We start from the raw sequence: 15,608 nt of genomic DNA on the forward strand, positions 1-15,608 counted from the left end.
CAGTGGGGTGCATAAATGGGGTAAAGAATAGTTATCCAAGGCTTTGATTTAATTTCATTGACTGTTAGAAAATGTAACCTGGGCTGAAGAGATGGTGGGGGAGGCGGGGGTTAGGACTACTAGCAAAACTTTGGGCAAATTAAAATTTTGTTTTTAAGTACTACCTAAATATCAAACGATGAAATCCTAGAGCGAAGAATCCCAGCAGGGTAAAGGAAAACAGCGAGCCTTCATCAACATTCTCATTTCCTGTGTTTGTACATGCCGACATTTACCATGTGTTTACTAGCACATGCAAATGCACACGCAGTTTAAAAACCCAACCATGCACTAAGGATCATGCTACCTACGCATACATGTTGTGCCCTTGCTCTTCCTTTTCTCGTTAACTGTTTTTCAGAACTCAGGTGTACTGCCCTCTCTAACAATGTGTGTTCACTTAATGACCCACTATTTTTTATTTAACTTTTGAATGTCAGTCTTTGACAAACCACGTGTGAGGTCTGATTGATTACATGTGGCCGACTAAGCTGCTGTTCTGAAGACTTTTCCCTTCTTCTCTCTCTCTGGTGGTAGAGATCAAACACAGGGCTTTGTGCAAATTGGACAAAGTAGACAAAAGACTGCCACACATGGAGCTACAACCCTGCCCTACAAGCAAGACTCCACCCTGGCTTCTTTTTTCTTTTTTTCGGTTCTTTTTTTCGGAGCTGGGGACCGAACCCAGGGCCTTGCGCTTCCTAGGTAAGCGCTCTACCACTGAGCTAAATCCCCAGCCCCCCACCCTGGCTTCTTAAAGTCAGTTCTTTCAAACACTTTTAGAGTGCACTACTATTCAGCCTGTAGCTTCTTTATAGTCAAAGGAGAGCCACTTGGACCCAACCATTCAGTCTTATGCATATACTTCAGGATCCTGCAACAGGACACTGCTCACTGCTCCTCTCAACAGCTTCACACGATCATACCCTCTCAGTTCATGTGTATTTTGGCCCCTTCCTTGCAAGGCAAAAATCCCCATGTTTCAAGGACCTAATAACACTAACTTCACATATAGCTGCCCTCTCACAGAAGACATGGTTCCTTAAACCCTTCACTGATGTAGCCAGAAGAAAGGGTTACAGGATAGCTATCAGATCATTTTTACATCTGCTTCCTAAGCTTGACAGTGAGACCAGGAGGAGGACCAGGACTTTGTGTTTAGTAAGAATTGTTAAACAATGTGAAACTTCATGGCTGATAATGGTTAAGGTGCTGACGGAAGCACCAGGAAACTGACAATAATTACCCTGATGTCTAATCAAATGACAACAAACACCTGAGCTTCAATAGTCAGAGCTCTGTATATTTGCCATTAGGATAATCAATCATCTTGTCATTTAATGCCTAGACCAGAGCATCTCAATCTTGGCTGCATAACAGACTTACCTAGAACTTTAAGAAACTACAAAGAGTTGACCTCCACCCACTACTTAAAAAAACCCATGAGTGGCAAAATATAAACCCTTCAAAAGCTCCACAAGTGGTTTTGATGCCTAGCCCAGACTGAGAACCTCTGGCCTCAACAGTGCTGTGAGATCTCTGTTAAAGAAACAGTAATAGAGCAGGTGCTGGCTGGAGAAGTAGGTCAAGGGGAATAAGGCTGTACCTTGCAGTTAGTATTAAGAAAGCCAGAGAGCCTGTCTGAAACCAGGACATACATACATAGCTAGTTAGACAGATAGATAGAAAGAATGAACTTGGCAAAGTAGAGGAACACAATTCTCAAAAAACCTGGCAGTGTAGTTAATGTGGAAGTTGGCTTATAGAGTGCAGTGGCTGATAATACAGGAGACAAGGTTAGGCAGGCCTCAGACGCACTCTTCCTGAGACTGAGGGCATGTGCTAACTATCACACATCACAGGTTTTGATGACTTTGGTCATCATGAACTTCACTGCTGCTGCTGCTGCTACTACTACTACTTATTGCTGTCCTTACTACTACTACTACTACTACTACTACTACTACTACTACTACTACTACTACTACTACTTCTATTGCTGTCCTTCGCTGCTTTAGCGCTCAGAGCATGAGAGGCAGAGGAGGCATGTCAGTGCTCTCCTGCTGCAGCACCATAGCCTCGCAATGCTGTGCCTGCAACAGTACTCCAAATATCCACATGGCTCACCAATTCACTTACCTAAGTCAGTGAGGCCCTCATAGAAACATTTGACAGCAATTGCCATTCTTTCCTCTCACTATGCTAATAAGCACCTCCTGCTACTTGATGTGTTTTTATCTGAGATTTGAGTCTTCTGGTCATTGCTAAACAAAACTAAGAAGAGTTACATGACAGCCCACAAATATTTGTTAGCTAAATCCATTACTGTGCTTTTCATAGATGATAAACAGAGTCATGATCAGGGTATTTCTTTTAAAAAATGCCAAGGGCTGGAGAGATGGCTCAGCAGTTAAGAACACTGACTGACTGCTTTCCCAGGTCTTGAGATCAATTCTCAGCAACCACATGTTGACTCAAAACCATCTGTAATGCCCTCTTCTGGTGTGTCTGAAGACAGCAACAGTGTACTCACATACCTAGCCTCCCATAATACTCAACTAATGAAAGAAAAACAAAACCAAACAACAAAAACCAAAACCAAACAGATCAACAACAAAAACCTTGGAGTATGCATGCTATCCTTACCTGGGCCGGCTTTCACTTCCTTTTTCTTCTGAGAGGTCCAACCTACTATGGAATGTTTATCACCTTCTGGTTTCTCCTCTAGGCCTCTGTTCAAGCGCCAGATTTTTAGTGTATTATCATCAGAGCAGGTTGCAATCTAAGAATGAGGAAAAGAATGTGAAGTTCCAAACAAAGTTTCACAACAAAATAAAAAAGTAGATGTTGGCTGAGGGCTCATGAGTGGTGACTAATTTTTCTCTGCTGTAATATAACACAACAGATGACATCTAAAAGATCATCTACTTCTATCCCTTGTTACAGAATCATTCTAGATTTCCAATGTCACAAACGTTGTTAGCTTTTTACATGCACATGTGTACCAAGGGAGGACAGAGAAGGACTTCAGATTCCATGGGAATGAGGTTATAGATGGCTGGGAGTCATCATGTACATATGTGCTGGGAACTGAGTCTGGATCCTCTGAAAGAACAGCAGAGGGCTCTCTGTCCAGTACACTATTCTCTCCACAGCTACAGCCTTATTTATAGCTACAGGCTCACTTCTTTTTGGTCTCTAAAGAAGATGGGCAACTCACATCTTTAACTTAACATAACATGTAATTATGGTTTCCTTTTAAGAAATGATTGATCAATATATAACAATTCTACAAGTTTCTTCTAAATTCTGCATGCTTAATCTTATTGCTAAAGCAAGGAGAACATTTCCCAGGTCAGACATAGCCTATGCTCCGGCAGTCCATGACAGATGCAGTAGAGCCACTCTCCTCAGAGATGCTCTTCCAGATAGGTAAAGGAGCAATCTGGAAAAACAAAAGTTCACTAGTCTGAAAGAAGTTAAAAATAACCTTTGCCCCTTTAAAAATATCTGACCATTTCTGATCATGGGCCCAAGCCTTTTATGGCAGAGAAAGCCCAGCTTGAAGAGCTAAAGGCAAATGGCCACTAATGCCAGAGCTGTTCCCCAGCATTTGTTTATACAATTTCTCTATTTCAGTCACTAAACAGAAAGGAAAAAAGAACACACGTTCTTTTAACTTGTGGCCCCCAAGAGACTGGCAACATTTTCCTTCCCTTACTGGGAGGCCAAAAGACATATTTTACTCAACAAAAAATGTTTGGAACTCCACAATTGCTCTATAGTGACAATAATTGTCTGTAGACACCTATTGTACATCTGCTTCTTTACATCCTTTATCTTATTTAAAAACCCTTTAAAGCTGGGCACAGTGACGTACACCTGTAGGCCAGGCACCTGGGAGGCTAGGACAGGAAGGCAGTGAGTTTGGAGCTCTGAGCTGGACAGCAGCAAAATAGTCTCTCTCAAAACCAAAACTCTACAATTTATTTTTTGTCCAAAGTATAGTGATGAAATGGAAAACCTGGAATTCAAAATAAGACCTCTATTCTTGAATTAAAAAAAAAAAACCTCAACTTCCCCAATTCTATGCTTTTGAAAAATTTATCTTAAATTAGTTTTAAAAGGAGTGGTCACTAGATGAGTGTAGCTAGTCTTGCCATTTCTGAGTCTTTTCTCATAGGAAATATAATAGTTGGAAAAAGTTGGCATAATTAAATAATAAAAAGCGGTTTATCAGGGTTGGGGATTTAGCTCAGTGGTAGAGCACTTGCCTAGCAAGCGCAAGGCCCTGGGTTCGGTCCCCAGCTCCGAAAAAAAGAATAGAAAAAAAAAGAAAGAAAAAAAAAAAAGCAGTTGATCTTAGTTAAGTTCTCGTGGTCTGATAACCCACATAAAAAGCCAAGCACGTTACTAGATCCTACATAGAGTACTACAGTAAAGAGTTTAAGAAAGGGCTGAGTAAACAAGGAGCAATGCTGTAAGGACATGACAGTGTCATGATAAAGTCTGTCCTTGTATTCACTTATAAACCAAAGCGATGGAGTAGCGAGACAAACAGAAGCCTAGGAAAAACATGCAGCTCTGAAACTGCTCAGGCTGCCAGTGCCATGGGTCTGACAGATTAGAAAACTGAAGTCAAAACCAAGACAAGCAACAAAGCTTCCTGTATGTGAACACAGCTCTACCTCTGGCCCCGTGGCTACTAGTTTCTGATCCGCTTCTAGCAGTTTAGCCTCAGGTAGGTAACTTGCCTGGTTAAGACTTGACAGTAAGCACTGTCATCACTTTGTAGCAAGTAGCCAGCTGTTACTATTAATGTACACTAGGAACATGTAAAAGGGGCAAGAACTTTCAACTCACTTAAATTTCTCTCTACTGAATTCCATTTTGTTATTTTCTTGACTCTTTTCCCATCTTCACTTACTGCTCTGAGCTTTAGAGGGTTTTATGTATGTGTGACTAGGGTATGTAGGGGTACACAGAAGCAAGAGGAAGGTTGGGCATGCTCCCCATAGCTCTTCTGAGACAGGGCCTCCCACTAAATCAGAAGTTCATGACCACTGCAGCTAGGCAGGCTAGCTGGCCATCAAGCTCCTGGAATGTTCTCATCTCTGATTCTCAGCAACAAGTTATAGGCATGTGCAGCTATCTGAGCTTTTAAAATTGATGCTGGAGATTTGAACTCAGGTCCTTATGATTGCATAGCAAGTGCTTTTACCCAAGGAGCCATCCTCTAGATACTTTATTTTTTCATCTTAGATTTGGTTTTAAAAATTTTTTATCTATTTTTAAATTGTGTTGTGTGTGTGTGTCTAAGCTTGCGACAGCAGGTACACATGGAGGTCAGATGAGTTGGACCCCCTGGAGCTAGAGTCATGGGCTGCTGGCTGTGAGTCTCCTGATGTTGATGTGGATGCTAGGAACCAAACTCAGGCTGACCTTCTAAAGAGCAGTGTTTGCTCTTAACTACCTAGTCATCTCTCCAGACCTTCACTTCAAATTTTAAGATTTATTTTCAATTCAAAATTTCACTCCATATTTAAGAAAAGGACTGACTTAGTGAATTAGAAATCTAGTACACAATAATTTCTCAGATAGGAGAGAAAAAGCAGGGAGAAAAAGTTTGTGTTGTGATGCACATGGGATATACATTCTGGTTTCTTTTAAATGTCTGAATGTGAAAGTCTGTTTCATTTTAAAGAGACCACGGGAAATGTGCAAATCTAGGATCCACCTTAGAAAATCAGTTCTGATGAAGTCTCATCCACAAACCTTGGTGAAGTCTGATGGACACCAGCACACAGACGTGACTTCTTGAGAATGACCCAGGAGTACGGTAGGAGGATGCCATGGCATAGAAACCTAGCCAGACCAAAGAGAGCAAGTTAGCAAAACAATGTTTGCTTCCCCATAGAGGCCAGAGCCTCCTTGACTATGTTTTACGCTTTAGGGTTGTGGATAAAGTCAGAGCTGTCTAAGTTCAACAGTCAGAGGCCAGACTATGAGCGCAAACAGCAGCTGGTTCTCATAGAATTCAAATTGCGGCCACTGAGGGTTGAAGTTGAGTTCCAGGTACTGCTCTTCAACCCAGTCCTGCTTTTACACAGTCCAGACACATCTAGATCTTCTATAGCCAGCCACTTCCAGGACTATTAGAATCAACTGAATGCTGAAGGTACCGGAATGGGCAACTAGTTATTTTAGGATAAGAAGAAAGGTTTACTTTTCTGCTTAAAGCAAGACACACTGACTATGGCCAAAATCCAAAGCATCATCCTTTCATTTTGAATTGTATAACCTTCGATTTGAAGGACGGGACATGAGCTACAATTTATACTTTTTCATTCCAAATTTTCAGTTAATCTGTTTGAAGGACAATATAAAATTTCCAGAGAAACCTCACCACATTTTAATGTATTAAGAATTCAGATTGTCAAGTTTTGTGTCTATCACTAAAGATCCTACTTTCTTATCATTGGATGCTTTCATTGATAGGCACTTGATAGCAGATAGCATTGTACAGTCAATTTTTTCTAAAGCTATCAAAACATTTTAAAGCACACAGAAACCCCAGCGTAATAAAGAGTACAAGCTCACTTGGCTATTATTAGTACATGTATTTGAAAAGCAAGGTGCACTGTGAACACAGCCCCTACTTTCCTGAGGCTCTGAATCATGGGTCATTTGCAGGAAGGAGGCAACTTTGACAATGACTATGTCAGCTTAAACTCTTCGGATTACAGCTAAGAGAATCCACACTGGTTCATGGGTTGTCTAACTCCTTTCATTACCACTCTTGTCTCGTTATGAGGCAGATATATAATGACAAAATCGCAAAAACAAAGACTATACCCTAATTTGCCTCGTTTTATGTCTTAACACACACACAGATCGTTCCTACAATGCCGCAGACTGTAAGTGATTCTTTCACAGAAACATAACTTAGGAAGGATGTTAAGATTGTCTCTTACTATCCCAGCAGCCAGGAATTCTTCCTTTCTATTTGTGATGACCCTAGTCTGTGAGGCCTCTCTTTACTCAGGACTCAAAGATGAAAGGCAGAGGAAATCCTCACACTCATGCAAGCATCTCTGGTAAAACAATCAGGTTATTCTATGACCCTGCTCATTCCTTAGTTTCTAAGTTAGAGTCTACACTGAGGAGAACCTAACTGTATATACAAAATAGTAAAGTTTTAAGTATCACATGACCTCTTCTTCGATAGATATTCTTAAATGAAAATATCCTCCAGCAAAATCATACAAAGGGTGACAGCAGAATTTTAATAATAGAATCATTCTGAACACTAAAAATGACCATCAACCGGTAAGCAGATAAAAATGTTTTGCCTATAAAACAGGACATTCTTTCACATTACAAGTACTGTAGTAACGTGGAACTTGTCCAAACCTGAAGAATATACTAAATGCAGTCAGACACAAAGTACTACACATTATGTGATGCTATTTATATGGAGTGTCTGCAGTAAGCAAACATCCATGGAGAGAGGAAGGTATAGCGATCACAGTGGATTATTAGTGATGCTGGGGAATCAAATGCAGGGCTCTGCATGGCTGAGCAAGTTCTCTAACACCTTAGTCCTCTACCTGACCGTAACCTCCGTTTTGGTAAAACGGGGAAGGAAAGAAGCCAACTGCTGATAAGGCCGTTGTGAACTTTGGTAACAAGGGCTTGGACAGTTCAGGACTACCTTAGGTATCTTACTTCAGGACTCATTTTTTCAGGAATTTCAAATAGCTTTGAATTGATTTTTCCAATTAAGTTTAACATTAATTTGTTATAAAAACCACAACTATAATTATTTGATTTCATTTCTTCCCCTTTGAGTAGGAAGAAAACAAACTATTTTAAAGTTAAAGCACTTTGAGTACTTAAGCATACAGGAAAAAACCCATCAGCACTTTTTCTGAAAAAAAAAAAAAATCTCCTTACTATGCCCAATTGGAAACCAAATCTAATCTTTATTTTTGCCATGAGATCATTTACACTTCCTAAAGTGTCAGGCTCAGTGTTCCGCCAGTCAGCGACAGAATGGCCATGCCAAATGAGTTTATTTATATCCACTTCAATACTACTCAGTGACTTTATCAGAAACAGACAGGGGAAGAGAGGGTGGAACAAGAGGTGGGAAATGAAGAATGTTGTCTTTTTAGAATGCTATGCCTTAGTATTAAGAGTCCACAGATTTAGTCCATTTTCCTTTAGGTCATTCTCTTTTGCCTTAAGATATAAACCTTTGTTCTTTCCTTATGCAAGGGCTTTGGCGTAGACCAGATGCAGTGAGAGCCTAACCTAACCCACTAGAGAAGCAGTAGCAGAGCTAAGACACCCCAGAGGCTGGGACACTCAGTGAGCGGGAACCCTGTTTAAACTCCTCCTCCTTTAATAATGGAAAAGAGAAACTGAGCCATCTCACTGGGTAAATTCAAGTTTAGGAGCAGCAAGCGTGCCAAGATCTCAAATATCAGGGCCTGCACAGTGAGCAATGTGCAGACAGGCAGAACATCCTGTCTGAACCATGTCATCCAGTGGTGACGTAGAACCAAACCTGGGAATTTAGTAAGGGTCATCCATGTATGTGGTGGTCACAAGATCTCTAATGGGCTAGAAAGCCCACCAAGTACTTAGTGTGCACCACCTCAATGCTCACTAACCAAACACAACATTTAAAAAGGATCCTGTACTAGAGAAATTTAAAGAATTAGCAAGAAAATTTGTATATCTATTTACAAATATATATTTAGTTACACACATAACCATGTATAATTGTAATTAAACAACTTATCTAAAATGGTTTAAAACAATGGTTGATATATATGTATTTTTGCATGAATACTTTAATCTAGCACTTATGTATGGAATTGGCCATTCTATATTTGATACGTCTAAATTTTCAGTTGGTGTTTTTCTTTCAGAAAGAAATCGTAAATGACACAGACTTGTAGAATGAATGAAATTCTGTGACTAAGTTGGGAGTTAAAGTAGAGAAATAAATGAATTAAGACAGTGAGGGAAGAAACAAAACACAAAGCAAAACTTTGAAACTTAAAATTTTAAATATATGAGAAGCATTTGTATTAGTAATACATGTAGAGGCAGTTTAAAACTCCAGGAAGAGTAAAGAAAGCAGGTAAAGGCATTTTTGTAAGATGGGAGTCTCAAATATACACTCATAAGAAAAATCTCATTAGAACTCCAGTAACCAAGATGCGCATTAGAGACAGGCCCAATACAACCGCCTTGGCCAGAGTGGCATCTTCGTCTTAAGACTGTCACAAGAAGCTGTCTGTGGGGACCATGTCATTCTTGCAACTCCAGGGTAAGAATCACATCCTTCTGCACTTCCCCAGGACTTCTTTCCATTAACACCAGTTAAGTTTCTTGGCTTATGGCAGTTGTTTAGACTTTGGGTATGTAAAATATGGTTTTTAAGAAGCATATGTTCACTTAATAAACAGTAATGGAGAAATCTATAAAGTAAGGAAATACTAATACTATTAATTGTATTAAAATACCTGTTAATAGCCTGAAGGCTAGATATTACTGTAAGAAAAAAGAATAAGAAGAGTTATTATATCAACAGTTGTGAGCAACTGTTTGCATGACTCTATGATGGATAGATACCCAAGGTTCCAAGAAGCAACAGCATTGAAGGTATTCAGAATTCTCCATCTCCTGACAACCTGTCCAGCAGGACACAGGATGCCCCCCAACCCTGCACTTTTTTTTATTCATAAAAGTGCACAGCAAGAAGCGACCTTGCAAACACTTGGTGGGAAAAGCCAGCAGCTTGTGCTTGTGCTACGTGACCTCACCCTGGACCACAGCCTTCTATTTGTGTGGGGATTTGACAACTCACCTTCCAAATGTAGGCAGCTTCGTCACTTGAACCACTGATTAAAAACTGGTCATCTGGACTAAGACTTGATTTTACATAAAAGGTAGAGTTCTGGTGTCCATTGAAGACAGCCACTGCCAGGGGAGAAAAACCCAATTACTTGGCTGCCATCATTTCCCGTATTCCAATGAATGGAAGTGACGCGTTCAAAACACACAAGTGTTATCACCGTCTCAACTTATGTTACCTGACAGGGAGCCAAGTGCCGAGACAGAGCAAACTAAAACACAGATTAAAATAGGGTTTGCATTAGACCCAATCTATGTAACATAGACTTGCTATGGAACTGACCAAATGTCATATGGCAATGTCATGAAAAAGAACGCAGGACGCCATCCTACAGTGAACACAGACCGTGCCTATCTCAGCATCCTACAGGGTTCTCTCCACTGATAGCGCACTGATCTACCAACATGAGCTTCGTGAGGGTGCGTCTCACTCTTTCTAGGCTGTAGTGCTTTAAACAGAATAAAACTTCAAGTATTTGTTGCATGAAAAAGTAAAAATAAGTGAAAAGAATCATTTGAATTATGGCTGACATGCCTTAGTTTATTATTTTATTTTTATTATTATTAATTTTTGTTGCTTGAAACTCAGAGATCCACCTGGATTTTTTTCTAATCTAACTACAACAGGCCGAATGACAGATGGACCCAGAAGGATACAATGTATGTTCATCTGTAAACTGCTTCTTTAGGTTTCTCACGAGAGACAGAAACAAATAACCATATCTTGTACAATGTGCTCTTGAGACTGCTGGCGTCAGAACACTACTAGAAAACTTAAGCTTAGTTACCAGAGAATTTAAAGATAAAACAAGAAAAAAAATCTAAAACAAAACATCTGAATGCTTCACAGAGGGAAGGAGGCAAGAGTGAGAATTTCAATGGCTTTGGTTAAGTATCACAGAAATCCATACCATTTAAAAAACACACTGGGGAAAACAACCTTTGTGTTTATACCTTTTGAACAAAACCAAAACGTGGGTCCAAAGAGATGGCTCAGAGTTAAGAGCACTGGCTGCTTTTCCAGAGGACTTGGGTTCAATTCCCAGAATCTACACCACAGCCCAACAATAGCCTTTAACTGTACATGCGGATATAACACTCACAACTCAGCACCTCACTGGGATAGACCTACACAACAGCTTCATTCTCACACTGCTTCAAAGCTGGAGTTAGTCATCTTTTGCATTGAACTATGAACGAAAAATTATAAACTGAATTTACTACTCACCCTATTTTTGTTTTTCTTTTTTTTCAAAGATTTATTTATTTATTTAACATATACACTGTTGCTGTCTTCAGACACACCAGAAGAGTGCATCAGATTCCATTACAGATGGCTGTCAGCTACCATGTGGTTGCTGGGAATTGAACTCGGGACCTCTGGAACAGTCAGTGCCCATAACCACTGAGCTATCTCTCCAGCCTGTTTGTTTGATTTTTCAAGACAGAATTTCTCTGTGTAGTCTTGGCTGTCCTGCACTCTGTAGACCAGACTGGCCTTGAACTTAAGAGGTTTGCCTGCCTCTGCTTACCAAGGGTGTGATTACAGGTGTGCACCACCACTGCCCTGTTTTCATTGCCCTCTGCTAGTCTAGGAAAAGCTGGTATGAAGCACATTGCAAATGTTTCAGATATGGCAAAAACTCCTAAAACCCAATAGTTGCTTTCATTATAATTAACTCACTTTGGTTTATCATTCTGAGGTGAAGACAATCTTATTATGCAGCTTAAGAAGGCCTTGAACTCCTGGTCCTCCTGCCTCAGTCTCCCAAACACCGGGATTGTAAGCATGTGGTAATGCCTGGCTTCAGCTTAATTTTTCTATGCTAAACTGAACATGGGATATTATTATTAGCAAATTACAACACTGTGAATTGAAAAAAATTCACAAGCATAAAGTCCTTGTCCTTTACAAAGTCTTGGAAAGTAGTTACTAGGTATAACTGCTTATACATACATTTAACTCTATTTTTTGACACAACACAAGGTCTCCTTATTATGTAGCCCTGGCTGTCTTCAAACTCAGAGATCCACCTAGCTCTGTCACCTGAGCACTAAGCATGTGCCAGTACACCTAGCTAGCATTCTAAGCACAAATCTATCCAGAAGAACTATTTTAAAATTGCAGAAAGGCAAACTAAACTCAAGACCCTTTGGTACTACATTATAGGAAAATATACATAAAATAGTATTCACTTGATAATGAACCAGGATTAGATTTCAACTTATGTGCGTCCTGTAAGCTGGTCAAAGATACCAGGTGTCTTCCCTATTATTCTATTCTATCTCCAACCTCAGACAAGTCTCTCACTGAAGCTGAAGCTTACCAATCCCACAAGACTGGCTGGCTCTAAGCCCCAAGCATCTCCTAGAGCTTCCCTATCAGAGGCTACAGTGTGTGCTGTGGTGCCTTTTTTGCCGTGGGTCTAATGATCCAAACTTAGGTCCTCAGGCCTGTGTGGCAAGCACTTTACCTACTGAGCCATCTTTCCAGGCCATAACGTATTTTTTTTCTTTCTTTCCTTCCTTTTTTTTCCTTTTGGCTGTACTGGGAATTGAATCTAGATCACCAGATAAGCACTCTACCAAAGAGCTAGACTCCCTAGCTGATTTTGTCTTTTGAAAAGGATTTGAACAGTCATGCCAATTATGGTTATTGCTACAAATCATGTAAGCTGGCCAGGGGAAAATATTTAGAAATTTCTCTAAGAGTACAACCAAAATGATCCAACTCCATAGAATTTCAGGATTTCTTGTTTATCAGCACATTTGGGAACTAAATGGCTCTGGGAATGGGATGTAAAATTCAAAGATTTTTAACCAAACCAAGCTATACTTGAGGAAGAACTATAATACTAGTACATATGTAGATTGCTTAAGTAACTGATTATCTTAAAATAATTCAATCCCCAATCTCCTTCTTTTAAAATCTACTAGTCTTAAGGATCAGATTCTATTCTTATATCCTTTAAAATCTACTTTCTTAGAGTATTTCTCCTGCATATTTATATACCGTGCACACGCCTGGTATCCAGCACTGAAGCCGGAAGAGGGCATCTGACCCCTGTGTGTACTGGGAATTGAACCTGGGTCCTCTGCAAGGGCAGCAGGTGCTGTTAACTGCTGAGCCTCTCCAGCCCCCACCCCTAATTTTATATTCTTGAGAGAAAAGAAAAAAAGGTAAGTTTAGGGTGGGGGGACCACCTCAGGAACAAATGAGAAAGCAAAAACCTATCCGGGAAATCTACAATCCTCTAGTTTTAAAAGGATAAAAGTTGAGAACAGTTTTCCTTACGTTGTGAGTGTATCGAATAGAAAGGTTAGGATAATCTTACGGGGCAGAGAGCTGGCTCAGTGGTTTACTGAATTGGTTTTTACAGAGGATCCAGATTTGATTCCTAGTGCCCATTTGGTGGCTCACAACCATCTGTAACTCTAGTTCTAGTCCTGTAACATCCACAGACATCAGGCATGCACTTGGTACACATACACGTAGGCAAAAAAAACAAAACAAAAAAAAAAAAAAAAACAAAAAAAACAAAAAAAACAAAAAAAACAACAAAAAACAAACCAAAAACAAAACAAAAAACACAAAAACCCCCTCATACATATAAAACAAGTAAATCTTAAAAAAAAAAAAAAAAAAAAAAGAAAAGCCCTGAACCTAGACGAAAGAGCATGGTTCAGGAGCCTCACTGTCCACCACATACAGTAGGTTCTGCTCACTTGTGAAATGGTCATCGGAGCACACACTCAAGAAAACACCACAGAACTAATTAAAAATGGCAAAGTCCTCATGTGGCTAATGTTTCTTTCAGGAAAACAAAACAAAAATGCAACCCACTACTGGATTAACAAAAGAGCAAACAATAGTTTGCTGACCAGAGACCTTGAGTAAGTAACTAATAACTTACGTGGAGAAGTCTTTAAGCCAGTCATATTGAACATATAGATGTTGTCATCTGTGCAGTTAGCAAACAGAGTAGAGCCAGTAGAGTCTAGAACCAAACTCGAGTATCCTGGGAAAAGTTAACAGAGTGTTAGTGAGGGCAAAGTGTGGGGCTGAAAACAGTTCATGCCATAAGATAATTCTGTTTCAAAAACATAAAGAAATCAAGACTATATTAACATTTTTATCTTTACATCAATATACTTAACTGTGTCTCAAGTTTTTGCTGAGATTAGCCTGGCATTAACACTTAATTGTTTTTTATTTTTAACGAAAATTCATATTTTACCCCAGATTCTACAAAGGCTTACCTAGTTTTCTAGTGCTGGTACCTGGGTACAGGAAAGACTTGGATGCTATGGGTTCTTGTCGATAAGCAGTGTAATTCTTGCGTAAATCCCATACTTTGATTATTCTAAAAACCAAGACAAGTACTTCATAAACCGTCTAGACCAGTGGTTCTCAACCTTCCTAATGCTGTGGCCCATTAATATAACTCCACATGTTGTGGTGAACACCCTCACCATAAAATTATTTTCATTGCTACTTCACAATTGTAATTTTGCTAGTTATGAATCATAATGTAAACATCTGATATGCAGATGGTCTTAGATGACCCCTGGGAAAGGGTGGTTTGACTCCTAAATGATTGAGAACTGCCAGTCAACACCTATCCTAACAATTTACTTACATGAGTATGAAATGACTTAATCTATGTCCTCTGGCACACTACCCAGGTATACCAAGGACAGCTCACTGGAACCCAATTTAACTGTTTCATACAATTGTTCCCAATGTCAAGCTTACAGTTTGTACAACGGAAACAGATGTGATGTGACCCAGTGATGAGTCACTGACACTTATTCCAGGGCAGTGGGAAAGGGAAGACGGAGGTCAGATGTCGACAGTCATTGCTCCATTGTTCTTCTAGAAAAAACACTTCCTAACCTTCAAGACTGCACATATCCCTGAAACACAGGGTACACACCCCATGCTTAGTTCCTATACATAACTCCTTAACTAAACACATTTTCCTGTGAAAGAGGAAAATGGTTTTCACTTTACCTATTGGAATAATTGTCTTGTTCCTTACTTTTACTTTGCGGGTTATCTAGAGCTACTCATTTATCATAAAATAGCAGGACCTTTAGTAAGACTTTTTTTTTTTAAATTAAAAACTTGTACAGGATTGTGTTTGGAGTACAATAGGCAAAGATGCCCATGTAAAGAGCCCCTGCATAGAAACAACCTGTGCTTACTCTGTACAGAAAAGAACAAATGAACACGCCCTGCAGACTTACTTGGCCGTCAGTATTTAGACCACTCATAGGTAACACGTGCACAGAAATATGTAACTGTACTGTTTATGACACAAGCAAGCCACCCACCCTGCAGCAGCAGACACTGCTATGTGCTAGAGACAATGTGTTATCTCAACCTTTATTTTCCAGTGTGACCTGTAAATCTCTTCCCAGCTCCAGCACCTACTGTGTCTAAAGTAAGGCACATACATAATTACTTCAATGGGACTAGGTACTACCATAACTCACAAAAGACAGTGGGGTAAGAAGCAGAAGAAATAAAGTCTTTACCCATCCACGGCTCCTGCTGAGACTACTGTATTCTCATCCTGAAAGAGGACCACAGTAACACTCTGCTGGGAATCCTAATATCACAAGAAAGAGAAAAG

General features: G+C 39.8%; 1 protein-coding gene across 7 annotated transcripts in view; it reads right to left on the reverse strand.

The window, feature by feature from the left end:
• The window catches only part of Dtl (denticleless E3 ubiquitin protein ligase adapter), a 39,023-nt gene that overhangs the window by 7,201 nt on the left and 16,214 nt on the right, over window positions 1-15,608 (reverse strand). For all 7 annotated transcript variants that reach the window (XM_087581069.1, NM_001427431.1, XM_087581070.1 and 4 more), the window contains 6 exons: window positions 15,511-15,584; window positions 14,230-14,333; window positions 13,884-13,988; window positions 9,923-10,035; window positions 5,815-5,904; window positions 2,686-2,821 (listed from right to left, as the gene is read on the reverse strand). In XM_087581069.1, coding sequence (XP_087437195.1) covers window positions 2,686-2,821; window positions 5,815-5,904; window positions 9,923-10,035; window positions 13,884-13,988; window positions 14,230-14,333; window positions 15,511-15,584 — 622 coding nt within the window. The remainder of the gene's footprint in view (window positions 1-2,685; window positions 2,822-5,814; window positions 5,905-9,922; window positions 10,036-13,883; window positions 13,989-14,229; window positions 14,334-15,510; window positions 15,585-15,608) is intronic.

This window comes from Rattus norvegicus, chromosome 13 (assembly GCF_021556685.1).
Source record: "Rattus norvegicus strain SHRSP/BbbUtx chromosome 13, alternate assembly SHRSP_T2T, whole genome shotgun sequence".
Taxonomy (NCBI): Eukaryota; Metazoa; Chordata; class Mammalia; order Rodentia; family Muridae; genus Rattus; species Rattus norvegicus.